Source organism: Camelus dromedarius, chromosome 20, assembly GCF_036321535.1.
Source record: "Camelus dromedarius isolate mCamDro1 chromosome 20, mCamDro1.pat, whole genome shotgun sequence".
In the NCBI taxonomy this organism is placed as follows: Eukaryota; Metazoa; Chordata; class Mammalia; order Artiodactyla; family Camelidae; genus Camelus; species Camelus dromedarius.
In genome coordinates this window covers 34,226,412-34,254,313 of record NC_087455.1, presented here as the reverse complement: position 1 = coordinate 34,254,313, position 27,902 = coordinate 34,226,412, and the positions used below count along the sequence as shown (strand labels likewise).

The 27,902-nt window shown below is 35.1% G+C and overlaps 1 protein-coding gene and 1 non-coding gene across 2 annotated transcripts in view; both read left to right on the top strand.

Moving 5' to 3' along the window:
- Positions 1 to 27,332, top strand: part of DPY19L4 (dpy-19 like 4) — a 47,705-nt gene extending 20,373 nt beyond the window's left edge. The window contains exons 8-19 of the mRNA XM_031439341.2: positions 3,184 to 3,318; positions 5,560 to 5,691; positions 5,797 to 5,895; positions 6,475 to 6,548; positions 8,863 to 9,021; positions 9,913 to 10,032; positions 13,399 to 13,519; positions 15,386 to 15,442; positions 16,177 to 16,259; positions 18,974 to 19,106; positions 21,404 to 21,562; positions 23,235 to 27,332. Of these exons, the coding sequence (XP_031295201.1) occupies positions 3,184 to 3,318; positions 5,560 to 5,691; positions 5,797 to 5,895; positions 6,475 to 6,548; positions 8,863 to 9,021; positions 9,913 to 10,032; positions 13,399 to 13,519; positions 15,386 to 15,442; positions 16,177 to 16,259; positions 18,974 to 19,106; positions 21,404 to 21,562; positions 23,235 to 23,399 (1,437 nt within the window). The 3' untranslated portion in view covers positions 23,400 to 27,332. The remainder of the gene's footprint in view (positions 1 to 3,183; positions 3,319 to 5,559; positions 5,692 to 5,796; positions 5,896 to 6,474; positions 6,549 to 8,862; positions 9,022 to 9,912; positions 10,033 to 13,398; positions 13,520 to 15,385; positions 15,443 to 16,176; positions 16,260 to 18,973; positions 19,107 to 21,403; positions 21,563 to 23,234) is intronic.
- TRNAV-CAC (transfer RNA valine (anticodon CAC)) lies at positions 18,390 to 18,462 on the top strand. Its single transcript has one exon. It is a non-coding gene; the product is annotated as a tRNA-Val (tRNA).
- Positions 27,333 to 27,902: the final 570 nt, after the last annotated feature.

Sequence of the window (27,902 nt, the reverse complement as noted above, 5' to 3'; positions counted from 1 at the left end):
GTAATAGTCAGGGAGTCTTTGAGTGCTTTCCTGTGCAGCCTTCTCCAGGGAGGAGTAGTTCTTCAAATTTTGAATAAAAGAGTTTAATATAGCAAAATGAACTGCCTAAGCTTCTTTGTATTTACCATTATTTTGAATTAAAATAAAAGTTTTATTGCCTAAAAAAAGATTTATTCAGTTATCTTTTTAATAAGGTCATTATTCTTATTTATTTTAAAAGAAGGAGTTTTGGAAAGATGTGAAGTGTAAACTTATTTTCCCCTTCTATATCATATTTTATATTTTTCTGAGTATCTTTTATTACCATATTATATGTTTATTCTTTCTAGTATTGTTTTATTCTAACTTTTTTAAATTAAAAAGGTAATACATCTACATTACACATGTGGTAAAAGAAACACAGTCAGTGCAAGTGGATATACAGTCAGGAGTGTGTTTCCCTTCAGTTCTCTGTTGTTTACCAAGGACCCTGTACTTTTTGAACGGATCCAAGAATGGCTTATACTCTTAGTTTAGTTTTGCATTTTGTTTCTCCTTTTTTGTTTAACCACGATTATTTTCCCCTATTTTGGAAGTACTCCATATTCTCCCTCCTTCCCTCTTTTTTTCTCTCAATATTAAGGTAAATGGGGAAAAATTATATTTATCAGTAATTTGATTATTTACAGCTAGTCATTCATCTGATACTCAAGAGTACACAAGAGTGAAATATCCGTATGCAGATATTAAAGGGATAGTAATATTAAGGATCCTGTGAAAACATGGCAGAAAAAAAAGCAAGTTAACTACGGTATATTCTTAACCCTTCAGCTTAAAACTCATTTTTAAAAAGCAAAACTGCCCAGTCCTTCAATTATGTTTGCTTTCCCTTGAACTCATCCTACACACGCACATGTGTGCATGTGTGTTGAAATCTAAAGAAGGTTTGTACCTGAATTAATAGTATTGTATCAGTGTCAGTTTCCTGGTTCAATTTAGGGGAAGGTGGGTGAGGGAGTAACATGGCAATTGTTTATATTCTTTTTGCAACTTCGTGTGAATCTTAAACTAATTCAATATATATGTATTTTTATTACAACTTTTTTACATGTATTATACCTTTTTATATGTACTTCTTTTCTGGGGAAAGGGTATATAGTTGTATGAATTTTTATCATGTGTATTTTGAGTAGTCATCACCATATTTTATATATATATGTGTGTGTGTATATATGTATTTTTATTATATATATATTATGTTAAATATATATATATATATATATATATATATTTAACATAAGTGATGAAGAGAATATATATTGTTTACTTCTTAATAGTCACACCTTTTCCCCAACTCTAACATCTGGCAACCACTGATGTGTTCTCTATCACTATAATTTTGTCATTTTGAAAGGTTATATAAATGGAATTCTATCGTACGTTATCCTTCAAGATTGGCCTTTTTTGTTCAGCCTGATGCCCTCGACATCTCTCCCAAGTTGTTATGTGGATCAGCAGTTTGCTCCTTTTCGTTACTGGACAGTGTTACAGCAACATGTATGTTTTCATCACATCTTGTGTTCTTTGCTTCCCACTCTTGCGGCTAGATCTTATGGTCCCAGTTACATCTGGATATCCAAGCTCTGATCTTTTGTGCAGTTATCTTGAGCCATCCAGAGATACCTGTGGTTGGTTAATGAAACCCATTTAATGTGTCACTTAAGTGATACGTGTAAAAAAGCTGACAACAAAGGCATGGTTGAAAGTGAAGTGAGAAAGGTAAGGGGTAGATAATAGTGCACAGAATTTTGAAAATACCCAGAGAAAAGTCATTATTCAGGTTGTGTTAGACGTGTATTCTGTCACATTTTCACTGCATGTTCTTAGAGTAGTTGGAGAATAAACCTTGGAATTGGCAGTTTGTTTCATTATAGCTTTTCCCTAGCATCACCAGATGGCCAGCAGGTTAATTAGGCTGGATCTGGGTCTGACCCTTCATTGATTTCAGGAGGTTTTTCTGAGGATGATGGTTTTAGGCCTGGTTATTACAGCTCTGTTGTTCCACATGATATCCCCAGAACACCTTCTCTTACAGCAATTGTGATAGAGCAGAAGCTGGTGTGTTCTGTCAGTGCCCTTCTGGGCCTTGCAGTTGGAATTTGATCAATTGGTGGAATTTTTTCACCTCTTAACGTCTATCTGGTCTTAATCTTATTCAGGATGCTGGTAATTTTTTATATCTGCTGATGGCCTGAAGTATTTCTCACTTTGGAATTTATCATTGAGTATGGTCAGCTGAGTCTGGAAGATTTAGTTTTAGAGAACACAGTTCTTACCTTAGGTTTCTTGACTTGACCCTTAGTCCTTCTCTTTCACTGTTCGTGTTAGAACAAAGCTCTTTGACACTGTGGCTTATGGAGGAATTGGGAATATAAAGGTAGGTCCCTGGAGGAAGTTGAGACTGTTGTTAGGAATATGCTAAGGGACAGTGGATTTGTCACAGATTTGGTCTCTCACTGAGGGATCACGTGGGAGATGACAGCTGGAAGGCAGAATTGACATTAGCCAGGCGTACTTCAGGCATTGTGTTCAGTACTTTAGCGGAAGAAAACAGCTGAGAGTTTTACATGGCTGACAGTCCAAGCTCTGGGAAAGGTAAGTCCATGCTTTGCTGAGAGGAAATTTAAAAAGTCTTGGGCCTTTTTCCATGGGCTGTGGAATTGCTGAGACATAAACAGACCAATCAGGGGAAGCTGTTAGAAAGAAAATAACGGGGCATCGTGGAAGTGAAAATACTGCCACCGAGGGCGGGAGGAGTTAATTTCCACTAAGGCTAAAGCCAGCACTCAACTCTGGTCAAAGCCGCCATTTAAAAATACTTACTACTTTCTCTCTTTTGGGATGAAGGACATTTGTACTGAATTTTCTTTTTCTTTTTCTTTTTTTTCCCCTTTGTCCTCCTAAAGTTCTCAGTATGATACTGAGCATTGAAGAACAAGTGGTTGATTTCTCTTTAGAGTGCTGAAGATCTTAGTATTTATGTAAGGATTTAATGATAATTATGTGCTTAAAAAACAAAGTTCCAAGAATCATACAGCTTACAGTGGAGCCAGTGGCAGAGCTGCGACTCAGAGCTCACAGCCGCGCAGACTTTTACAGTAATGACGCCGCTCACACGTGGTTTCTTCCTTCTGTTCTCCCTAGAGGTTTTGCTACTTGCTGATGAGCGCTTCCACCTACACGTTTGTGATGATGTGGGAGTACAGCCACTATCTCTTGTTTCTTCAAGCAATATCCCTGTTCTTGTTGGATAGTTTTTCGCTGGAGCAAAGTGACAAGGTATTATGGCATTTCAAAATTACAATTTTAAATCTAGAGAATACATGTTTTATAGTGTATAAAACCATTTATCCTGTAAGCTTATTTTGAAATGTTTTTAATAGGCTGTAATTCATACCTCTGCTCAAAAGAGTGCTGGACTCATTCTCCCCTAGTCCTTTTAGAGGCGCTTTGAAATTCCCTTAAACGTGGTCTGCTGAACCAAAGTCACCCCCGTGCTTTCTCTCTGTTCCTAGCCATTTCTCCTCCTTCTTCCCTTCTTTAAAAAAAAAAGTGAAATATAGGACATGTACAAAAGAGTGTATGTATGCTGTATATATAGTGTGTAGAATAAAATATGAGTATTTAAACATGCAGACCAAGAAATAGAACATTTGAACACCCAGAAGCCCCTCTGTCTTTCCTACTCACATCCTGCTCTCTTCCCAGCAGAGGCTGCCTGTCCTCAATTTTGTTGATCCTTCTTTTTCTTTACGATTTTCACCACCTATCTGTGTATTCCTAAACATGTGCTATTAAATAATGTACTGTTTACTTTTGCCTGATTTGCTTGTGATTCATCCATGATGATAGACGGAGCTATGTTTCATCCATTTTTGTTTATTTATGCATTCTACTGTGGATGAGCATTTCATTTTTTCCAGTTTATTGTCATATGACTGCTGTGTCCAGTACTGCTGTGAACATTCTTATACATGCCACCTGGCATAGAAATACATGATTTTTTTTCTAGAATATAAACCTCACAGTGGAATTATAAGTCAAAGGATATGTGCATACTCCGTCTAACTAGATACCAGGTTTTTCCCCAGAATGTTTATATCAATTTATACTACTGTCAGCAGTAGTAAAGATTCCCGTCAACACTGGGTTCCTTTGTTTCTTTATCTTTTTTACCCTCTCTTACCTTTCGTTTCTTTATTTATAAATGTTTATTAAGTGTTTACTATGTTGTCCAAGCCAGAAATTTGGGAATCTTCTTGCTTCTCTGTTCCTTTTTATTATCCGCTATACTCAGGTTGTCCAGAATCCAGATGAGTACCAAACATTCAGGTTACTTTAATAGAGAGAATTTAATATAAAGAATCATTAGCCAAGTGTAAAGTCTTAACTTGTTCATTGAAAGGGTAGTAAGAACCTGAACGTATTATAGAGGTAACTGCAAGAAGCAGCTATCACCCCGAGAACTAAGGGATTAAAGGAAGAATTTGAAATTATTGAAGCTTAAATCTTAGAGAAGGGATCGTGTGTGCTAAAACTCAGGCTTCTGAGGAGGAGCACTGCTCAGCTTTGCTGGTGTCTCTGAGCTTGAAGAAGGGCCCTGTGGAAATGGGACCCAGACTTCTGAGAACAAGAGCCTGGCTGGCTGGTCCTGGGATCTCTGGGGTAAGAAAATATGATAAAGCTGGTTCTGCAAGTGTTAGAGCAGCTGGATGCAGCTGCAGTTTTTCTATCAGGAAGGAATTGCTCTGTTAGGAGCTGCAAGCGGCTGGAAGGAACACGCCCCTGCTCTTTCCTCCAACCTTGTTGTCTCTCCCCAGCACTTCATATTGACAGAGCTTAATAGGGAGCCAACTGGAAAAGTAGAAATGTAGATTGCAGAGGCAAATATCCCCAGTATTGCAAGGCAGGGGATAGAGGGATAGGTTTGGAGCCAAGAGAACCAACAGCCAAAATGAAAAAATAGAATATTACCAGACCCGGATGATCCTGTATGCCCTCTCTTTTTGGAAAACTTTCTCCATGTAATAAAACTTTCCTGGGAGATCTTCTATTAGGAAATTGAATTTAACTTTCTTATTCTCACTGCTAAATGGGTCAAGTGCAGAAATACTTCTCTCTGGTGCTACATTTCATGCCAGTATGCTTTTATTGGGTAGGTTTTGGGAACTGCTGCTAAAGATTGTGATTTTTGTTTTAAGCAGTTTGGTGTTGCATAGATGGATTTTAATAACAAGACAAACCACGTGAAACTGTCAAAGCCTGGAATTAAAGAAGGTTCTTCCAGTCTGATTTAGACATCTATGGTTTTAAAGGGTTTTACTTTGTGGAGAGTTCTTTCTAAGAAGAAAGTGATAAGTTATATACCATAACATTAAAAATACAAGTTGAACATTTGTCCAAAATTATAGTAGAGCATTTACTTTATAATTGTAGTCAAACCTATTCTAAACAACACTAATGAAAAGATGTACAGTAAAATTCATTTTATTCTCATTCATTTTATTTTTGTCTCAACAGGTTCATGAAGTTTATAAAATCTATGTATTTTCTCTGTTTCTGGGATATTTACTGCAGTTTGAGAATTCAGCTTTATTGGTGTCTCCTTTATTAAGTTTAGTAGTAGCCTTAATGCTTGCTAAGTGCCTTCAGGTAATTAGAATTGCCTTTTTTATCATTCTTGGTGTAAATTTTTAAATTGTTGACTTTTTTAAACCTCACTTCTTTGTTCATGATTTTTTCCCCCTACCTGCATAGCTGAATGTGAAGAAAGGAACTTTTGTAGCTAAAATAATGAAAGTGATTAATTTTTACTTGGTGTGCACTCTGACAGTAACATTGAATATTATAATGAAGGTAAGTAACTCTGTATTTGAGATTCATGTAGTAGAGCAAATTGAACAATGAAATATACTAGACTAAATTTTAATGAGAATAATGAGGTAATAGAGTTTGTACAGTGAAATTTTTAGTTAAACAATTCTCATACCTAGTATGTTAGGTGAGAAAATAGAATTCTGATTATTTTCTAGATATACTTTAAAAAAGTCACACTTATTTTCTGTTTAATTTAAAATGTCATCATTAACATTAAATAATATATGGAATAAATTCAGATGAGTAAAAGATGATCAGAAGGATGGGTAAGTTATTTATGCCAGGTGGGATAAGGTTGAAATCTTTTTCAAAAAATATTTTTTATATTTATTTATAAATATAAAAATAATTATAAACATTATTGTTTTATGCTTAACTATAAGGTAATGTGATTGACTTATGCCAGTAAATCTCCTTGCTTCATAGTTACACCTTGTATTATTTAATTCATGCTTTTTGTTTTGTAGTCTTGCTGCTGTTTCTTGTATTGGGCAAAAGCATATTGCTGTAAAGCATGGCTGATAGTTCTTTACTGTAACTAGTGTTTTTCTCCTCTAGATGTTTGTCCCACACAAAGAAAATGGACACATGCTGAAATTCCTTGAAGTAAAATTTGGACTAAATATGACTAAGTAAGTTTCAGATTGTGTAAGTTTACCTAACTCTAGACCACTTAGAAGATAGAGAGCAAAAATAATTGAAGGAGGTAGTACACACCTAGTTACATACCACTTAGAAAATAATTTGAGATATTATAATATCTCGAAGAAATATGACATTAATATTTTTCTCATTAAAAAACAAATCTCGTTTAAATCTTTTAAAAATAGATGCACATAAACTTCAATAGCATCACAGTATGTTGAGGCTACTTTCTCCCTTGGTGAGGAACCATGGTACAGCCTAAGGGCAGAGTAAATTAACGATCTGAAGTGAATAAAAAACCAGGGAAATTTTAACCACTAGTTAGCAAAATGCTTACATTAAAAAGGGTATGGTCATCAAAAAGGGGTGGGCAGTAAGATAGTTATTTCATAGCAGAGAATCTCACTTGTGGTCATAATACTGGACTGGACCAGAAGCTGACCTTCAAATTTCAAGAATAGTGTTGTACTTTTTGTTTGTTGGTTAAATGTATTTTTAAAATCTAAAATAAAGTAAATGATTTTATGTACTGATAGAGTCCATTTGCATAATGGAAAAAATATATTTACCTATACATTTCTCTAGTTCGTATAATATGCCTTAGAACCTTATAATTATTTGCACTAATTACGTGAGATTTTAGATTCTGTGCATGGAATTACACGTTGTGATGTATCACAGTTAACCATGTGTTTAACATGGCTTGAACACTGGAGAAATCTTCTGAAGTGTAAATCATATGTGGCTATCTACTAAGATGAAAGGTTCATTTAAAAGATCTCATGCTTTGTAGAAACCATGTCTTTTTCTGGTGTGTGTGTGTGCGTGCGTGTGCATTTGCATGCGTGTGCGTGCGCGCAGGCCTGACACTCAGCAGGCAACTAGTAAAAATTGGTTGTAGACCTCCAGAATTGATTGGCCTTTCCGCTGACTCTCTCTTTGGCCTTGGAGGAAGACTCTAGAATGAGCCTAGGATTAAAGGCTGCTTTTGTCTGGTGTATTTTAGTTGATATTATATGGTGCTCCTTTGTTCAGCATGTCAGGTATTAATTAGATTTGCTTCACTAAGTAATGCACTAAGTATTTTAAGATTAAGACTTGGTCCCTGTCCTTAAGAATATTGATAGCTCTTTAGATAGTTTTTATATAATTAATGGCATGGGTAGTTTAAATAGTAAGTGCTCTATGCTCAAATGTGCCATTTGGATATCAGATTTTGTAGTTCCTCAGAACTTCAGGAAACATTTCTGTTGAGACACACTTTAAGAACCACTGAAGAAGTGTTATTAAATATTTAATGTGTAGGATATTGGACCAGGTTCGCTGGGGGATACAAAATGACTAGAGTCTAACACATAGCAGGTTGTATTAAGCACTGTAATGGAGGGATAAGTAAAGTGCCATGGGAATATGGGGAGGGAAAGATTGAGACCAAGGGTTATGGAAAAATATTCATTAAATTGGGATTTGAATTGGACCTTACAGAATTAGTAACTTTAATTGGCAGATTTTAAACAAATCAGTGCAGTCATTTTAGGTACAAAGTATTCTGATGGCAGCCTCTTCGGTAGTTGTATTACTCTTTGACACATTGTGAAACTTTAACCTTTTATTCTAAACCCAGTGATTTGTGAAACATTCTCAGTCCATCCGTGAGCACTCCTGAACATCACTGCATCTCTGACCTCCTTCCCTAGGGCTAGGAATCTGAGGATAAAATGGAGGTTAAAGATGGACTGAGAGTGAGAATGCAGATAAAACCACGTATAACTGGGAAACTGGGAGTCTTGTTGATCATATTTAGCTGTATTTTTAAAATTCCTTTTTTCATTCTTTTTTATCCTTGAAGTCCAGAGTGTGTTTTGTGCTTACGGTGTGTATCTGTTTGCATTGGCTATATTTCATGTTGTAGCAGTTACATGTAGCTAGTGGCTACCATATTGGACAAATATGCAGACCATATTGCAAATATAGAGGTTAGATGGCTGAATTTCTTGTTGTCTTCCAAATAAAAATAGAAAGTAAAACTCCCTTAAAACTGTATTGGACTCTAGAGATGGTCACATTGCTGCATCATAAAAAGTAGTTTTACATTTATCAGGGCAGTTTGTTGAGGAGGGTTACTAATGCTGCTGTTTTCATTTATAAAGGGTATGACCTTGCTGTTATAAGTGAATGGATTTTGGAAATATGTTTTGTTTTGTCTTAGTTTTTACTGAGATTAAAAAAGCAATGTTTTTATGTTCAGTACTTTAAAACACCTGTGATTTTAATATCATGCTTTTTTTTTGTTTTCTGTAGGAATTTTACAATGAATTGGCTCCTATGTCAAGAATCCCTTCAGGCACCATCTCAAGATTTTTTTTTGCGATTGACACAGTCTTCTTTATTACCTTTCTATATTTTAGTGTTAATTATTTGTTTTCTTTCTATGATTCAAGTAATTTTTAGGAGAATTAAGTAAGTACCTAGGAGAACCAATCACAGTATTAACTAATAAATTATGGAAATATATAAAACTTATTTTAATATCCTTCCTTTAGAGCTTCTAATTCTCTGTCAGTATGTAAAATATCATTTATAAGTTAGCCAGGTAAAATTCAAATTTAAGCTTATACATCTAAATAATGTCCATTTTTGGTGCAAGAATAATATTTAAATAAGTTAAACTTTTACAGACTTATTCACTAATTTACTCAGATTTTTACTTACTGTAAAAATATTTCTACTTAAATAAAGCTAGTAGTTTAAGTGATTTTAAATTATAAACTTTGACTATTTAAAAATATTTTTATCACATTTGAAAGGAGATTGTATACCGTATCTTAATTTTGAAACCTTAATTATTCAAATTATGCTTTAATTATATTGATTTAGCAATCACTAGTTCAGTGATAATTGATCTTAGAAAAGGAACCTAAATGTCTTTTTTATTACATTTCCTGAACTTTCGTATTTAGTCGTTACAGAGTCGGTTGTCTTCAAGTTCAGAAAGTCATTTTCAAAGACTTGGAGATATTTGACTAGGAAATATACTTTCTTTTTCTTTTTTTTTTTTAATTTATTAAAATTTTTTATTAGTTTTTTTTTTTTTTTTTTTTTTTGGAGGGGAGGTAATTTAGGTTTGTTTGTTTTTTCGTTTGTTTATTTTTAGAGGAAGTACTGGGGATTGAACCCAGGACCTTGTACCTGCTAAGCATGTGCTCTACCACTTGAGCTATACCTCCCCCCGAGAATATACTTTCAAATTTTAAGAACTACCTATATTTCTTTTTATGAAGATATTAAAGAACTCTTGATTTTTCAAATAAGTATTTTCAAAGTAGTGAAAAACCACATTTCTTTCTGTAGTGGTAAGTCCCTGAAAGAAACTGTTACACTTGAAGATGGACGAATTGGAGAAAGGCCAGAGATAATTTATCATGTGATTCACACTATTTTATTGGGCTCTCTTGCAATGGTTATAGAAGGGTAAGTGTACTTTATTTGATCTAATTTGTTTTTACAAAGAATTGTCCTTTCTAATGGTAGTAAGTGGATACTTTCAAGAATACATTTATAAAACAGTATAAAAACTCAAAAGAACCGTAGTATAACTGGAGCTTACAGAGGTGTTTATTGTATACTGAACTGATACTTATTTATTCATTTATTTGTTCAAAAACTACTGAATATCTTCCAAGGGCCAAGGCATTGTGCTAGGTGCTGGGGGTACAGTGTTGAGCAAAAGTAGGTGACAGCCTCTAGCTTTATGTGACTGTGGCCTAATGAAGGTCACAGATGTTAACCACACAGAAATAAAGTTACAACTTTGGTAAGTGAAGGAGAGGTAAATAGTATTATGAGGGCGAAGTTTCAGTAAATGATACCCCTTTTTTTGAAGTTTGACTCAGATGAGAAGTAAGGCACAGGGCTATAAAATGGTTCTGAACACCCAGTTTCAATGTGGTTTCCCCACATCAACAAACAATTCTCTGGACACCATCTGGGTATCCTGTAATTCAACTCAGGTGTGACACTATCTACCTGGAGATAGCCTCAGAATCCACAGATTGAGGGTTCAGTCCTACAAGACTGCCCTCTACTTCTTCCGACACCAGTTGTAGGTCCAGGTTGTCACCTGCATTTCTGATCAACTGACTGTACATCAGAGGCTCCCAAGACCCCCTCTTCAGGTTTGATTAATTTGCTTGAGTGGTTTGCAGAACTCAGAAATATTTTACTTACTAGATTACTAGTTTATTATAAAAGAATGTAATTTAGGAACAGCCAGCTGGAAGAGGTACAGAGGGCAAGGTGTGGGGAAAGAGCTCTGAGCATCCATGGTCTCCCCAGGTGTCACCCTTCCCAGATCTCCACCTGTTCAACCTGGAAGCTCTCTGAACCCTGACCCTTTGGGTTTCTATGGAGGCTTCATTAAATAGGCACAGTTAATTAAATCATTGGCCATTGGTGATTGAACTCCCACTCCAGACCCTCTTCAGGTAGGACTGGAAGTTTCAACCCTGTAATCGCTTGGCAGACTCCACTGGCAACCATCCCTTTTTAGCTGTTTTCCAAAAGTCACCTCATTAACATAATAAAAGATGCCTTTAAGCTCTCAGCACTAAGGAAATTACAAAGGGTTTGGGAGCTGTGAACCAGGAACTTTGGTCAAAGACCAAATATATAAGAGAAATATATTTTGATCATCTGAGTGATTCTGGTTCTGATAAAAGTTGTGTTAGAGAACACTTTTTCATGTGTGACCGAAAGGGCTTCTAATGTTTTCCATCCCAAACTGAGTTTGGGTTCTCAAATTTCAGGCCTTTGCTCTTGAATGGGCAGGGCCTTGGTGAGCCCACTGCACCTCTGTACACCCATGATGCAAAAGGAGGGTCCAAAATATAGAAGCCGAGAAGCGTTTGAGCTGAGTATGCTGTTATTTGTCTCACCTCACACTCACAAATCAGATAAAGCACTGCCATAAGGAGGAGCAGTTAAGACTCTGAATTATAGGGATGGCAGAAGGAGTAGGGAGAGGTGAAGAATGTTGATCTAGTAGAAGCTTCAAGTTTCCTTTAATTATGAATATAGATACTGAATTACAGTCATTTTAGCAGTACTAATGGTGCTTTTCCCAGCAGAAAGCATAGCTACTTTCTCATATTAATTTTTACAGGCACCTTGAAGTATTATATATATACATCACTACTTCAAAAATTATAGTCATTATTAGCCCTGCATTTGATGTATAATAAACAGCACAAGTATTACTGTATTACAAATACAAATTTTATTCTTTGATATAAATACTTCAGTATAGTTGGTTTTCTTTGTAAGCTCAATTATTTTACTTTATGCATTTAAAGATGTTTTCTTACAAGGGGTCCATAGATTTTATCAGCCTGCCAAATCTATGGCTAGTGGGAATCTCTTTACGGAAACATGAAGTGAGAATTGGGTTCACTCAATAGTTAGCAATCCATAATGCCTAAGTAGGATGAAGAAATTATTCATTCATGACTATTTTAAGTGACTGATGTTTTAATTCTATCTTGTTGCCTTGTAGTAGTGTTGCCAGAGTATAGGTTCTTGTCTAGTGCAGGAAAGAATTCAAGAGCAAGCCACAGTTGAGTAAAAGTGATTTATTCAGAGAGACGCAGGCTCCATAGACAGAGCGCAGGCCATCGCCAAAGGCGAGAGAGAGAGACTGTGGGGATGTGGAGCTGTTTGTTTTTATGAGCTCGGTAACTTCATATGCTAACAAGTGGGAGGATTAATCCAACTTTTTGGGGAAGGGGCTGGGATTCCCAGGAACCGGGCCACGACCCACTTTTTGACCTTATGTGGTCAGCTTTGGAACTCTATTGGTGCCTGTGGGCATGTCATTTACCATGCTAATGTATTACCATGAGTGTATAACGAAGCTCAGGGTCTACTGAAGTCAAATCTCCGACCATTTTGGGCCTCAAGGTCTACTGGGAATCGAATCTTCAATTGCTGTATTCAATTCCTTTCGTGGTTAGGCCCTGCTCCCTTCCCTCCTGTCTCAGTAGAATTTTAGGGCATGGCTAACCTTTTTTCCCCTTTACTTTCAGTTTTATTTCTCTCTGAAAAAGAACTTTTTGCTATTCCCACCATTCTTCATTGTTGGCCTGCCATTTTAAGTTCAGGATCCTTTTTTTGAACATGTAATCTGCATTATTCTGTCATTGGTCCTTAATTCTGTAATCTACTCACTAGGCCTGTTCATGCAGATTACATGCAGGGTGACCTAGGAGGTGCCAGACTCCACCAGGTAGGTGGTGGGGATTAGGTATGAAATCTAGTCTTTCTTTTCAGAGAGTTCCTATTCTAGATAAGTAAACAGAACAAAAGGGTTTTGCTTTTTTGTTTTTCATAAGAATTTATTTAATCAATACCTATTGAAGGACAATTAGGTTTCTATTTTTTTGTGATTAAAACAAATGCTGCAGTTAAAACCCCTGCATGTATATCTTCATGCACTTATGCTAATGTATCTGTAGGCTGGATTGCTAGAAATGGGATTGTCTTGGAGGATTTAAAAATTTTTTAACTTCTGCCAAATTGCCTTCTGAAGAAGTGTATATTCTCTCCTGAGTACAATTTTACTGCACCTCATCTACATTAATGTCTTATTTCATCCTCATTTTAGTAACCACATGTTTCTTGATTATTTAAGAAGTGAATGTTGCTGAAAATTAGAGGCTAAGTTTTTCATTCTCCCTCAACATTATGGTATTTTCATGACTATTAGGAAAGAACTCTGAAAAAAAAAATCAGATAATGATGTTCAAGGGCTATTTCACATATGACTCCTTTTGTCTTTTCCAGCTTAAAATACCTCTGGACTCCTTATGTATGCATGTTAGCAGCGTTTGGTGTATGTTCTCCTGAACTTTGGATGACACTTTTCAAGTGGCTTCGATTACGAACTGTACACCCAGTATTGTTGGTAAGTCCTTGTTATTATGTGTTAAGTACTTGTGTCTCTTCCAATTATGTGAATGGAAACCACACTGAATACAATTAAAATAGCATGGCTAAATCACATTATGATTTATAGATGGAGCAGAAGAGAGAAAGAGATCCTATGGGAAAATTTTTTAAAAATAATTTCTGATTATAAAAATAGTGCATTTCCACTCAGACAACTTAAAAAATAGAAGGTAAAAATATAAGTGAATAATGTGAGATGCTATCAGAAATTAATTTTGATAACATTTTTGTTGGTTTGATTTAGAACTATGGTATATTTTCAGCATAAATGGAGCATTTACACTGTGCCTGCTGTGTGCAATGTGCTTGGAATAAAAAGATAAATGAAGCATGGTTAATTTCATCAAGTAGATTACAGTCTCCTGGTCATAAAAACAGATAATAAGAAGTGTTGATAGGGTGCTATTGGAACAGAGAAGGGCTGCTTACTTCAGTTTTTTTTAGGGATTCAAAGAAGACTTCAAATCTGAGGTTTGAAAGATGAGTTATTAGTCAAATAAGGGGGGAAAGAAAGGGTATTCATGGTAGAAGGAATAAACATAGCTAGACAAAGAGCATGATGTATTCAAAGGGAGTAAAAACAGAGGAAGAGAAGCATGGTATACGTAGTTTTGTTGGCACATAAAATGTTAAGTAGGGGTGGTGAAGAAATGAGACCGGAGAAGTCAAGGATGGTAAGTCACCGAGGCCTTTGAGCGTTCGCTGTGCCTCCTGGTCGTATCCGATAGGCAGTAGGAAGACGTGAGATGTTTATGCAGGCGCGTGAGAGAGTCAGACTTAACATCTTCTCCCAGCTCACCTTTACCGTTCTGTGAGGGGTGGGCTTACGGGTGAGAGACTCAAACCAGGATGGAGGCTGCTGCCCAGACGTAGGCCATGGCGGATGGAAGCTATAAAAGCTGCAGTGTTTCTGAGAGCTCACTATGTGTCAGGTACCTTTTGAAGCATTTCACATGCTATTCAGTGCTTACAAAGACCCTGTTAAGCTATATTATCTGTATTTTATAGACAAAGAAACTATGGCTTAAACTGGTTAAGTAACTTACCCAAGATCACAGCCTTATAAGGATAAAAATCATGATTCACACCCAAGCTTTTCTAACCTCAAGGCCCATTTTATCAATACTGTACTATACTGAAGTGAAAATAATAGAAGAGAAGAATCGTTAAGATTTGGTGCGTGATTAAGTATAGGAGAATAAGGAGGAGGGAGAAGTCACAGATTTTTCCTAGGTTTCTGGTTTGTGTGACTGTGGGTCATGGGGTCACCAGCAGACATGGGACAATAGGAATAAGAACAGGCTTCGGCAGGAACATGATAAATGATTATCTTTAACAATAGTCCTGTTGTGTTTTCCTGGTGGTTTTCTGGAGGAATGTATACATTCGTGTTTTAGCACAGTGACATATGGATATATATTCGCTCCTTTTCCTACGTTAACTCATTGTCTTGTTGTTCTTGTTGTTGTTAGGTGTTTACACAGCAGTTCAGTGTTTTTTGTAAGCTCTTCCTAAGTTAAATTCCTGGAAAAATTGTCAAATGTTGATTTGCCATTTGAAATATTGCTACGAGCATTACCCTTTTTATGTTCTGCCTTAAATTTATATAGTAAATATATGTGTGTTACTTTGCCTCCAGCTCTTAAATTCATTAGTCTTTACCCACCTCACTCTGAACTAGGTTCTGTGCTGACTCCAATTCCTCTGATTGAAACTATTATAACTGTAAGAATCTGTGGTTGGTCATAGAGTCAGTGTCTAGTACGTCTAAAGGAATTCTGAAAAACATTTATCCATAACCCTTTTTACTTTAATATTTTAGGCTCTTGTTCTGAGCATGGCTGTGCCTACTATAATAGGTCTCAGCTTATGGAAAGAGGTAAGAAAATTAGATTTTTCGTAATATTAAAATATACTTTATGTACAAGATAGTGATGAATTTATGTATGTGGGTAGGATACTTATATTGAGGTACTGTTGCAACAAAATAAAGTGTGATATACTTAATAATACTTAACTTTTTACCAATAGGAACATGATGGAAGAGCCAAAACATTTTTAGAATGCCATCTGATACAATTTTCTGTAGTTCAATACTGTTATTAATTCAATTTATAATTGGCAAAGGAAATGGCTGAACAAATAGTATTTATTGGTAAATTAGTAAATAGTAAGAAGTATTTTGGCAGCTCTAAAGTTTAAATATTTATAAAGTAATGTAAATTCTTTGGCTTGTCATAATGTAATATGAAACTAATTGCCAGTAAATCTGTGAATTATTTGACTTGACCTGAAATGTATTTGTTTACTTATTTATTCAGTGTGTGTGCACGTGTGCATGAAAGATACAACTGATCATTAATTTTTGGTAATGCTAAAATTATGTATTGAGTGTAGGCAGTAGATTAACCATAAAATAGATTGTTTCGACTGAGAAGAATGAGCAGGAAACTGAAAGAAAGTAAAGCAATCCATGCCATTTTTTCCGTGAAAACGGTATTGTAATATTATTTGCTTTAAGTTAGCCTCTTAGTCTTTGGAAGTACTCTGAAACAGTTTTAAACTTTCTAAGTACTTACACACAGTCTTTGGGGATTTTGTTTTGCATTTTAGTTTTTTCCAAGATTAATGACAGAATTAATGGAACTACAAGAATTTTATGACCCAGATACGGTGGAGCTTATGACCTGGATAAAGTAAGAATTAAACTGCCGAAGACAATTGTTAAGTTATTAATTAATCATAACACTATTTAATGGATTCAGGGGAAATAATACATCAATGCTTTTCCTAGTTCTCATAAAACTCAGGAATTTTACTCCATGTTTTTTGGGATATTTAGTTTTTGATTGGACTTTTAATTCTAATTTTCTAATTGAACTTATTTCCATTGAAAATAAAGTATTGATAAGTTTGAGAATTGAGACTCTAGCCATTAAACACCTAGAAATATAGACTAAAAAGAAACCAATGTCCTTTTATTTATATAGTCAACATATGTTCCTCATACTCTGGGTTGGAGGTGGATGAGTGGTGGAATTTTAGTCTTGATAACTAAGGTTAACAAGATTTTTAATTTTAATTGTAATGCTCCTGCAGATTTTAATGTGACAGGAGATGTGCCCTTGGACCTATGGAAGCCGGGAATTGTATTTGAAACACCTTTTCCCCTCCCCCAACACACATATATAACCTAAGGACCCTCAGAGGGCTACTCTATCAGTGAAAGGGTGGACTAGCGAAATATCCACCAAGTGGTAGAGAAGGATGACAAAAAAGCACATCTTCCTTGGCCTCAGCTCTTGGTCAAAAATAAAGTCTCTCATCTGAATTTTTAGTGATGCATTTGAATTCACATGTTTGTAGTTTGAAATTATACTTGTCTAACCCAGGAAACCTTAAATCAAGAATTTAGCATAAAAAGTGATCCTGGGATGGTCTGGAGTGCCTGATGTAATCCTCAGCCTGCGCTACAGAGGATTTCACAAATAAAGCTATGTGAAGATAAGCTCTAAATTTACAAAACACAGGAAGAAGCGTCCAACAGATCAAGAACCAGCTGTAGTCTGTGAGAGACAACAGACTTAGCCCTCTAGCCATTTATGAGAATAAAACGCTTTGTATCAGTTTTTACTGCACAGCGGACTGCCACAAAACTTAGTGGCTTACAAACAGTAAACGTGTGCTTTTGCACTGTTTTGGTGATCAGCTGAGTGGAGGCAGTGGGGAGGATTCTCCTGGTCTGGGCTGGCTCAGCTGGGACCAGGTGTCCTGGCACCGCCTCTCTCACACGTCGAAGGCTTGGGTGTGTGTCAGCTGAGGCCGTGAAGTTGACTTGGCCACGTGCTTCTCATCATCCAGCCCAGGTGAGCCTGGGCTCATTCACAAGCTGGTGGCTGTAGAGTTCCCAGGAGCAGCAGGAGAGGACAGGTCTGTGTCAAGCATGTCTTAAGTCTCTCCTCACATTGTTTGCTCTTGTTTTGTTGGCTAAATCAAGTCATGTGACAAAGATCAGAGTTTTCTCCAAGAGCTTAACTCTAAGGAAAAGTATCATTGCAACCATTTTCCAACCCAGTCTACCCCATGGCAAGAGACTGTGAAATAATATGAAAAATTTTAAAGACATAGGAGAAGAAACTAGAACTTGAGAAAGGAATGAAATACTATCAGAAAGGCCAGGATAATAGAAGAAAACAAAAAACAAAAAATGTTTCTAGAAATGAGGAGTAGGTTTATAGAAAAGGTATATGGAAATGAAAATAGGCGTTATTATAAGATCTCATTATAATGGTACTTCTCGTACATATAAAAATTATTTTTTAGGTAATCCTTAATTACTGGCCATTAATAATTTTTTGTGAGTTGTATTTATCTTTGTGGAAGGCTGACTGTATAGACTTGTGTTCTTGTTAACAGAAAAGAAAGTCACATCTATGTGTGTGATTTGCCACAATATTTTCAAAAACAGCAAAGGCTGAAACACTGGATGTTGTACATCAGATGATTGGACATTTTTGTTACATTTTGTTGTGGTGTAATTTTTCTGTTTCATTTTTGTTTCCCCATATTGGGTGCTCCCTGGGGACAATGGCTGTTTGCCATCTTTTTATTTTCAGAGCTTGACAATATCCCTAGTACATTGTAGGCAGATGCTGAATGTTAAATACAGGGAGTGAATAAGTAAGTGAGGACATTAGAGCAGCCCATTGGGACCTGTCTTATGAGTGACATATATCTGGGACTTTGCGTTATGATTTAGAGTAGAGAAGTCCTTCATGTGTTTTCTGGAGACAGATATGTTAAGATCAAGAAAGAGCAGAAGAGGGGGAGGGTATAGCTCAGTGGGAGAGCATGTGCCTCACATGCATGAGGTCCTGGGTTCAATCCCCAATACCTCCCCCAAAAAGTATAAATAAATAAACCTAATTACCTTCACCCCCCCCCAAAAAAATTTTTTTTAAAAGAGCAGGAGGATAGACAGATCTGGAAGGAGTTGGGTTATGGTGGTTAATATTTGCCAAAGATGAATTTGAGAATTTGCAGTATCACCACTGAACTGACCACACTATCTAAAATAGTATATTGCTGTCACTGTCCCATTACTCTGCATTACTTTTTAATAGCATTATTACCACCTGACCTGTATGTTTATACTGTCCCCCTGCTTCCTTTTGAAAGCAGGGACCTTGTCCTCCCACCTCTCTGAAATATTTCTGTATTTTTAGCACTCTAAACAGTTTCTGGTACATACTAGGTGCTCAGTTTTTTGCATGAATCCAAAAATGAAATGAAATGGAACTTTAATGTACAATACATTTTAAGTTGGTTGGTATTTCAGAACTGACATAAATCAGTGATCTAAATCATATCCTTACCTTTTCAGAATGTGATTCTTTCTGGTTCTTTGCAGAAGGCAAGCTCCAGTTGCAGCTGTGTTTGCAGGAAGTCCACAGTTAATGGGTACGATTAAATTATGCACTGGATGGATGGTGACAAGCTTGCCTCTTTACAATGACGATGATCTCCTCAAGAGAAATGAAAATGTAAGGCATTTTAGAGTCTACGTTTGGGTCTTTTTTTATATGACCTTTATTTTAGTATAGTTCTGTAATGGTGTATATGTTCTTGGCTAGCTAGGAAAATCCAGACAATTTTAGAAGAGTTAATTAGCTTTGGTTTTCAAAAAGCTGTATAATACATTTAATCAAGAGGGGCCAAAATTAAAATATGAAGTTCTTTGTTTTATGAATAGTACTGATATGTTTCTAGGAGAAACATTTAATTTTCCACAAGGTTTCAAGGGACTGATTTTTAATATTTTACAAAGCGAAACTTTCTTTTGAAACTTCTCAAATTACTGAAAGAAGTCTTTTAGTGAATGTCTTTATACACTTTTTATTTCCAAGCCAAAATTCTGCTGTTGCTTATAAAACACTGATTTATTTTCAACTTAGTATAACATTAGTGTGGTATCTAATTCTTGTTCAGAGAATATATTACTTTGAATGTTAGGTATGGATTTAAATGGTAACTTCATATCTGATGGTAATGGGCAACTGAACCCGAGTTCTAAATATCCTGTTTTTCAGTTTGAGAGAATTTCATACAGTTTTTAAATATATTCTAAGCTAAGGAGAAAATACAGCAATAAATAAGTTAGACTCTAATACAAAGGTTAGACTCTCCAAATCTAGATTCTGGAAGTAGAGGATCTGGACTCAAGTGGTACCTCTGCCACATTCTAACTCTTTGACCTTGAGAAAGTTTCTGAATCTGGAAACAGTAATAGTTTTCACCTCCTCATTGTGAGAATTAAATAAGATAATGCACTCTGCCTGAAACACACACACACACGAAGCACAGAGAGGAGTTCAAAATCCAGGCCTTCATAAAGAACATTCCCTTGATCAGGGCTAGAAACTTGTTTGAAAAAAGAATACATATGATTTCAGGTTGAAAAGGTCACATGAGCCATGAAATTTGGCATGAAACTAGAAAATAAAAATGAGGCCAAATTCTGAAGGACCTGGAATATCATACTTACGAATTTAAACTTCCCCTTGAGGCATTTGGGAGTCATCAAAGACTTTTCCGTGAGCCTAGGAGTAGAAAGCTTAGATCTGTTTTAGAGTTAATTATGGTCATGGAACAGATTGAAGCGGGGAGAGGTTGGAGATGGGGAGCTGTGCCTGGGAGTGATTTACTTGAGAGACAACCGCTGCCTCTGATTAGTATTTGCTAGGGGAGGTTATAGCTCAGTGGTAGAGCACATGCTTAGCATACACAAGGTCCTGGGTTCAATCCCCAGTACCTCTTCTAAAAATAAATAAGTAAACCTAATTACCTCCCCCCCAAAATAAAAAATATTAAAAAAAGAAGTAAGTATTTGCTGCACTTGAAAAGGTAGTGTTGCTTGCTTAGATGATATATTACAGCATATTCATGAACTTTATTTTTTGTTAATTTAAACCAGCCAACTCTGACATGGCTTTTTTTTCGTTGTTTTCTTTTAATTGGTCTGTTTTCTAAAGCAGAATTTCAGAATCACTTATAATTAGATCAGAGTTCTAATTAGGTTGTAATTAAGTTTAAATATTTTAGAGTTTTCAGTTTTATGTGACTTGGCTATGAGACTAGGAACCTTTTTTCCCCCCAAATCTTTGGATGACCCTTGAGGACATTATGCTAAGTGAAAGAAGTCAGACAGAGAAAGATAAATACTATATGATATCACTTACATGTGGAATCTTAAAAAGCCAAACTCACAGAAGCAGAGAGAAGAGTTGCGGTTACCAGAGGCTGGGAGGGTTGGAGAGATGAGGAGACGCTGGTCAGCGAGTACAAACTTCCAGTTACAAGATGAATAAACTCTAGGGATCTAATGTACAGCAGTGATCATGGTTCATAATCTGTATTAATCATTTGAGAATTGCTTAGAGAGTAGATCTTAGGGGTTCCCACCACAAAAAAGAAGTGGGGATTGTGTGACATGGTGCAGGTGTTAGCTAAAGCTATGGTGGTAATCATTTTGCAACATAAGAGTATCAAATAAACATGCTGTACACCTTAAACTTACACGGTGTTGTATGTCAATTATGTCTCAATAAAACTGGGGGAAAAATGGGCAAAGGACTTGCATGGACATTTCTCCAAAGAAGATAAATGTATGTGGCCAATAGCCAGATGCATATAAGCTTCCTGAGGGCAGGAGTCAAGTCTTAGTGAATATCTTCATTTTCCATAGATAGTGCTCTTACATAGAAGATGCTCAGTGTATAATTTTAATTAATGTAAGTTTTAAATGTCTTTTAAAATCATTGTTTTAATTATATTCTTTCAGATCTATCAAATCTATTCAAAGCGATCTGCTGAGGATATTTATAAAATACTGACATCCTACAAGGCTAATTACCTAATTGTAGAAGATGCTATCTGCAATGAGGTGGGAACCATGAGAGGCTGCAGGGTTAAAGATTTATTAGACATTGCAAATGGCCACGTGAGTAACCATTTGGAAAATTAAATTTTTTTTGAGGAAAATGATTTTATTTAAACTTGTAATCTTATCTTCAGCCTTTATTTTTGGAACTTAACTAAGAATGTAATTTAAAGTTATATAATAGTGGCGGGAGCTTCTTTAAAGTAGTTTGAGGTATTTTTTAAATGTACAAAAGGAAAATTTTGCAATTCTGAAAAAAAAAAATCTTACCAATACCTGATTCCATATATGTTGTCTGTATTTGTGCATGTTCAACATTTATAAACAAAACATGGCATAATTTGGTTTCAAGGATGATTTTAACATATTATATTAGTGTTACATAGTATAATAATATAAAGAGCAGCTATTTGTATTGTTATATTCTTATGTTGAGAAATTTCTTATAATTTGATACATACCTAGAAAAAATGCTAATTAAATTAACATGATCCTGTACACTGAGTCCCTATTATCCACAAAAATTAGTGTATTCAGAGCCACTTTAGTTGTTAGTGTTTAGCTGTATCTTAAGTTGTCACTGATTTCAGCTATTTTACCAAACTTCTTACTTCTCAGCCTGCAGTGTATATACTGTATACCTGGCAACTAAGAAGACTGACAGGGGAGCTTGGGTATCTGAGAATTAGTGTCATCTGGGAAGGATGCCTTTATTCCTGGGAAAGTTCGGGGTGAGGGAACTTAGGAAAAGTTTGGGAGGTCATTCTTGGTTAGAGGGCCTAGTCTCTTCAGGTTGCAGCCAAGATTTATTCTGTACCCTCCTAAATGATTAGCTCTTTGTCTTAATCATCCCAGGCCAGTTTGTAGGTGTGAAATTCATTTTTATGATTTCTCTCTTTCCCTGTCTTCATAACCCCTTAACTTGTAATATAAACTTACTCTGTTTTCTGCTGTATGTATTTTGAATTTTCTTTGTTGGTATTTAATGTCTATGAGCTTTGGCTTAATTGGTGACAAAATGGAGTTTTACTAAACATCAGGTATCAGTGGTTACTGCTGTATTGCTGCCTACTGGAGCCTTTTTCTGCTCTTGGCCACCCTTTGGCTCCATTTTGAACACAAAGTTACTATTCCTTTCATGTAATGCCAGGCACGGACTTAAAGCTAATCCATCCTTTTATTCTTAAATTTGACTCTCTGACATCTTTCCTCGGCCTTAGAATAATAGTATTTTATTCCTGAAAACCCTTCAAGCTTGCTAAGCTATCTTAGTGAGCACCAGTAAGGTGAGAATGTAAAGGATTGTGCTGGGTAAGTCACGGGAACTTGCTTACTGTTACGAGTCAGTTCTACACAAGCAGAAGAGTTTGAGGATAAGAGCACATGTGCAGTCCTCAGCCTTCGCAGGCTCCATGTGATGTTCTTCAGAGGGATGGTAATAGACTATGGAGACATCGCCTTCTAAATTTTAGGACTAACTCTTTTAAAAATGGGAAAACATTTTATACCGGTTTTTCGGTCTCACTGGGGAGCTCATGAATTTAATGGACATGGTGACTTGTGAAGAGGCTTTCATTTGCTAAACAATGTGAGGTGGTTGCTAACCAATGTGAGAGAGTGATGTTTAGCAATAATATATTTTTTCATATAAATATAGTCAATTGTACATTAATTGCATTTCTGCTGTGAGCTTAATGAGCTTTTTAATACTATGTTTCATATTGTTTGATAGGTGGTTTGTGAAGAAGGTGACAAGTTAACCTACTCAAAACATGGGCGATTTTGTCATGAGGTCAAAATTAACTATTCTCCGTATGTGAATTACTTCACTAGAGTATACTGGAACAGATCCTACTTTGTATATAAAATCAACACTGTGATATCCTTTCAGTCTTGAAAAATAGTAAGGCCTTCATTTCCCTTAACACCACCTGAAGTAAAATGTGATTTTCTTCTACCTACGTGGTATCTTTTGGAAACCAGAGTGTGGACATTTGAGACGTTGCTGCTGCTGTTTTCCCCTCCTGCCGTTTCCTGGGTCTAGCGTTCTGTGGGGAAAAGATCAAACGTTACTGTCCTTGGTAAAATGTCAGACCTCCCACTCCGCAGTATTCCAGCCAGGTGTTTTCCTTCTTGTTGTATGATCTTTAAAGATTTTACCTTCTGAACTATTGTAAAATTTTCCTCATAAATCTTCATTCCATCATGGCATTGGTCTTGAATTTGAGTATGTTCAAGATCAGAGTGTATCTCTCAAATGTAACATTTAATAAATATTTAATGTGATGTAATTATAGATGGGAAGAATTATTCTTACCCTCAAGGCAGTTTCTGAAGGTATTTCATGGTATATAATAGAACTGAAATATTACAAAAAAAACTAAAGGTTCGCTGAGAATTTGTGGCATTTAAATTAAAATGAAAATTATACAAAGAAAGTGATTTTTGAGGATATACATAAAGATATATCCAGATTTTCCATGATACTGCTCTCATCATTTGCTGCTTATATAAGTAAGCACTTTCTTAGTAGTATATATTGCATGATATTGCATTTTATTACTTTATGACTATTAAGTGGTTAGCTTTTTTTACTTATGCCCATAAATTTGATACCAGTTTAATCATGATAAAACAGTAACTCTTGTTACCTATATATTTTTTAAAACAGACATTTAAAAGAATGTTATTCAAGTTTTTTAAAAATACGGATATGGAGTATATAATGTACTCACATGTTTTCTACTGAATTAGTAAGTAAAAAATTAAATCTTTTTCAGAATGAGAAAATGTACACTAAAATGAGCAGCAGTTTCTAGAGACACGTGCAGACGCTGTCACGCATAGCTCTGCAAGGGGATGTATTTGTGATAGAGCATGAGCGCCGCTATTTAAGAAACTGCGACGTAGTCTTCAACATTGAGAACTAAATGGCAACTGTAATAAAATTCACAGCACAGGTTCACAATCTAATGTTATGTTCCTTTAAGTTAAATGTTTTCGTATTTTTAATTATTAATTAAAAGAAATTCTAAAATGATTAATTTGACTTTATAAAGAGATTCAGGGTAGATGTATCATTTTAGTAAGATGGAATGCATGTTTTTACCTTATACATCTAAGTGAACAGATTTGCAAATTTTTCACTTGTTAGAGTACTATAAAAATTGCAGTTTCACTACCCTAAATTACTATGTTAGAAAGGAGCATCTTTCCATTATCTTTATTTTCTGGAATATGTATATTTTAAAAGAAGAAAAAGCACATGTGTTCTTAGGCTAGCTCTAAGATGTTTTGCTCTTTTGGAGCTTAATAATTGTTTGATAGCAATGTCCTGTGTCTGGTATATTAGTTCTGTTGGTTGTCATTTCATACTTTTATGTAACGTTGAACACTTATATCAAGACAGCTACAGGCAGGCTATTTCAGGTTCTTTTTACATCTTCATAGTGAGTGACTAGTATTTAGCTTCAAGCCTTATGAAAATATTACCATAGTTACCTAAGTGTACAGTGAATAGTCACATGGTAGTACTTACGATTAGAGAGAGCATATAAAATAGTGTAATTTAAAAACTGGCTTGCATATTTTGAAAGGGAGATAGAACAGCCTACTTTCTATTCTATGTAGCATGAAATATTTAATTGAATTTTTATTGATTTATGATCAAATATGCTGAATTAGTTCTGACTGTTGTGTGTTTATTGATTTTGTTTTTGACATGTTAGTAAGCTGCTTTTGCTTCTGTCACCTTCTTAAATAAAACAGATTTGGAGCAGCTTTTAATTGAATTTTTTAAATAATGAATTTTTCACTGAGCATTAGGTGAAAAGAAAAATGTGAGCTTTATTATAGAAATAATAATACTGGGTATGAGAGATAAGTTTATTTGCTTCTATTTAGCTGTAGTTAAAATAATTGTAATTAGAAAACTTTGAGGAGCATTTAATTAATTTCCTCACTTTGTAGAATAACAAATGATTAAGAAATTCTGCAAGTAATTCCATTTAGGTAACTTACAGTTGTTAGATTTGACAGTAAGGATCTACTGTGAAAGGAGCAAAGTTTTTGGGTTTTGGGCAGAAGGATTTTCTCAAAGAAATATAAAATGTACTTAGGCCTTGATGTTGCAAAACCATTGAAATAAGTGCCTTAACCTCCTTATTTCAAAGTTTATTTTTATTTTCAAAAAACATCCATTTCTTTCTTTCTCATAAGAAAATTTTGGTAACTTTTTCCTCATCAGTAAGCACAGAGAAAGAATCCTCACTATGCTGTTTTCACTATTAACTTTAAGTCATGATTAAGCAAATCTTTACTAAGGGTAGTGATGGGATTTCTAACCTGGTTAATTAATTCATTTAGCCCCCAGATGCCAAGCAATCCAACAAATAAAACTTACTTGGTAAGGTCTCTGATACTGACTCTGTGCTGGTTTATATTTTCTCTGACTTTGACATTGTGTCTCGGTGCTTTTTGTTAGACTGGTAGGGTTTTACAACCTAGGGAGTATGCATTGTACTTCAAAGCTAACTTTTTCTTCATTACTTTTCTGTATGTATAAACAGCATGTTTTTTCAGGACATTAACCCAAATTGTTCATAGCCTCGATGTTGTGACACTCTCCCAGACAACTGAGATTGAGTTAAGGAAAAGTAGAAATGGAGGTCGAAGTGTGTTGTAAGTTGGGGTTGAAAAATACACTTTAAAAAATAAGTGATTAATTTCTTGAAGGAGCAGTGAATAGCCATCTTATTAAACTTTGTTGTTTTTGAGAAATCAGTTGTTTTTTGGCCCTTTCTATTTTTGAACTGTTAAAACATTTTGATGCCTTTTGTGGGTAAAAGTAGTGTCTCTCTATAAAATCGGTGGAGTTTCTGAAAGTTGTGTATGTAAATCAGTTTTTGAGTAAATGTATTTAAAGTGCATGAATATTTAAGGGCCTGTATTATGAACTGCTCTGTGCATTTGAGAACCCTTTGTAACGCAAGTGACTGCTTCCTGATTTACATCTCAATATATTCTCTCATTTGTCCAGTTTTTAAAATACACACTCTCTATTGTTGCTATTTGCTAATAGATTTAGATTCCAATATGTATTAAAGTTGCAAGTAAAATTGAATAATTTCTTTTGAAATAGTAGCTTATTATTAAGTTTTTGAATGTGTAATGTTAATACTTTAAATAAAATTAGATGTGAAAATTGCAAAGAAATATATTTGATTCAACTATTTTCCATCCATTAAGGTTTCTAAACATTATACTTGATTGCCATAATTTTAAAAAAGGGCATTTTAGAACCCAGTTTGCTAAATTTAGCATAAAGGCATCTCTGAATCATTTCTGTTTAGAAGTCTCTTAGAACTTACAACATTGTAACCTTGGCATGTATAATCTTATGTGCATTTTTTTGTAAGAGAACATCTGACCACTGTATTTATTGATATAATAGTATCAGAAAAAAATGCATTCCATACTTACAGTGTGAGATATCACATAAGCAACCCTTTCATATTTTAAATTAATAGCTTTGTACAGCTATTTAACGAAGATGAATACAACCACTTTTATGTATGTTGACTTCTGAATCATATCTACAACAATGTATATTTAGATTAAATGTGCTCTTCCTGTAACTAAGGCTACATCTTTGCAAAAGAATAAAAGTTAATTTCAATAAACAAATCCTTTAAAGAGTTGGGTTATCAACTAGTTTACTTCATATTTTGTAACATTAAATGTACTTTTATCAAGAATGAAATTATTTATTTCATGCTTAGTTACACTCCTTGTTTTGTTTCTATAATAAAAACTTTTTTTAGAATTTTAAGTTGTCTTTTATTTATATATGAACCTGTTTTGGTTACAGGTTTATTGAGATGTAATTTATATATCCTACAATTCACTCATTTAAGGTGTATCATTTAACAATTTTTAGTATATTCACAGAATTGTGCAATTATTATCACAATCAATTTTAGAATATTTTCATCACCCCAAAAAGAAACCCCGTGTGTTTTGGCTGTCACCCTCAACCACTCCATCTTCAGGCAACTTCTACAAATATGCTTTCTGTCTCTGGACAGAAAGTTCTATTCTGGACATTTCACATAAATGAAATCATATAATATGTGGTCTTTTGTGGCTGGCTTCTTTCATTTAGCATAATGTTTTTAAAGTTCATTCATGCTGTTGCGTGTATCCTTTTTTATTGCCAAATAATACTTCATTGTATGGCTATACCACATTTTGTTTATCCATTCATCAGTTGTTGGACATTTGGGTTGTTTCTACTTTTTGGCTATTTTGAATAATGCTGCTATGAATATTCATGTACAAGTTTTGGAGTGGACCCATCTTTTCATTTTTCTTGGGTATATGTCTAGGAGTAGAATTCCTG